This window comes from Asparagus officinalis, chromosome 1 (assembly GCF_001876935.1).
Source record: "Asparagus officinalis chromosome 1, Aspof.V1, whole genome shotgun sequence".
Classification (NCBI taxonomy): domain Eukaryota; kingdom Viridiplantae; phylum Streptophyta; class Magnoliopsida; order Asparagales; family Asparagaceae; genus Asparagus; species Asparagus officinalis.
Window position 1 is genome coordinate 123,438,191 of NC_033794.1, and position 786 is coordinate 123,438,976.

General features: G+C 46.8%; 1 protein-coding gene across 1 annotated transcript in view; it reads left to right on the forward strand.

Moving 5' to 3' along the window:
- Positions 352-786, forward strand: part of LOC109846853 (50S ribosomal protein L7/L12) — a 1,795-nt gene continuing 1,360 nt past the window's right edge. Inside the window, exon 1 of the mRNA XM_020416335.1 lies at positions 352-786. This exon is cut by the window's right edge and continues 312 nt beyond it. Within this exon, the coding sequence (XP_020271924.1) occupies positions 471-786 (316 nt within the window). The 5' untranslated portion in view covers positions 352-470.

Sequence of the window (786 nt, forward strand, 5' to 3'; positions counted from 1 at the left end):
AATTTTCACTGTAGACCCAAACCAATTTTTTATTACCAAAATCGACCGATTTTTTTTTTAATTACCAAAATCGACCCGTTTTATGCCACGTAGGCGTAATCCAGTTTCCTAATTAGTCGGGGTTGCCAACCCCGACTGTTTAGGAGTTGTTAAACCGGGTTTTAAGGCTTCTAATCGGGGTTTAACAACTCCTAAACAGTCGGGGTTGGCAACCCCGACTAATTAGGAAATTGGATTAAGCCTACGTGGCATAAAACGGGTCGATTTTGGTAAAAAAAAAAAACTCGGTCGATTTTGGTAATTAAAATTCTGTTTGGGTCTACAGTGAAAATTTATTCTTTGTGGGAAACATCCCCTTTCACTCTTCTTCCCTCTGAACTTTTCGCTTCACACTCTCTCGTTCCCCTTCCTCCATCGTAAGCTAAAACCCTCTCCCAAAACCCTAACCCTAAATCTCCGTTCCTCGAACAATGAGCTCTCTCTTCAGATTCAGATCAGCGGCTCACCGCGTCTCCTCCAAATGCTCATTCGAAATCCTCAGATCCTTCTCTCTCGCCGCAAAACCCCAGGAATCCGAAACCCTAGAGCCCGCCGATCCCCGAAAACTCCCAACAGATTACGATCCTTCGAACTTCGACCCCTCAAACCACCGAGATCCCCCAACTCCCCGAGTCTGGCGCCTCGTCGACGAGGTATCGTCCCTTACTCTCTCCGAAATCGCTGATCTCTCGCAAATCCTCGTCCAAAAGATCGGCATGAAGGAACCCCCGACCGTCGCCATCATTG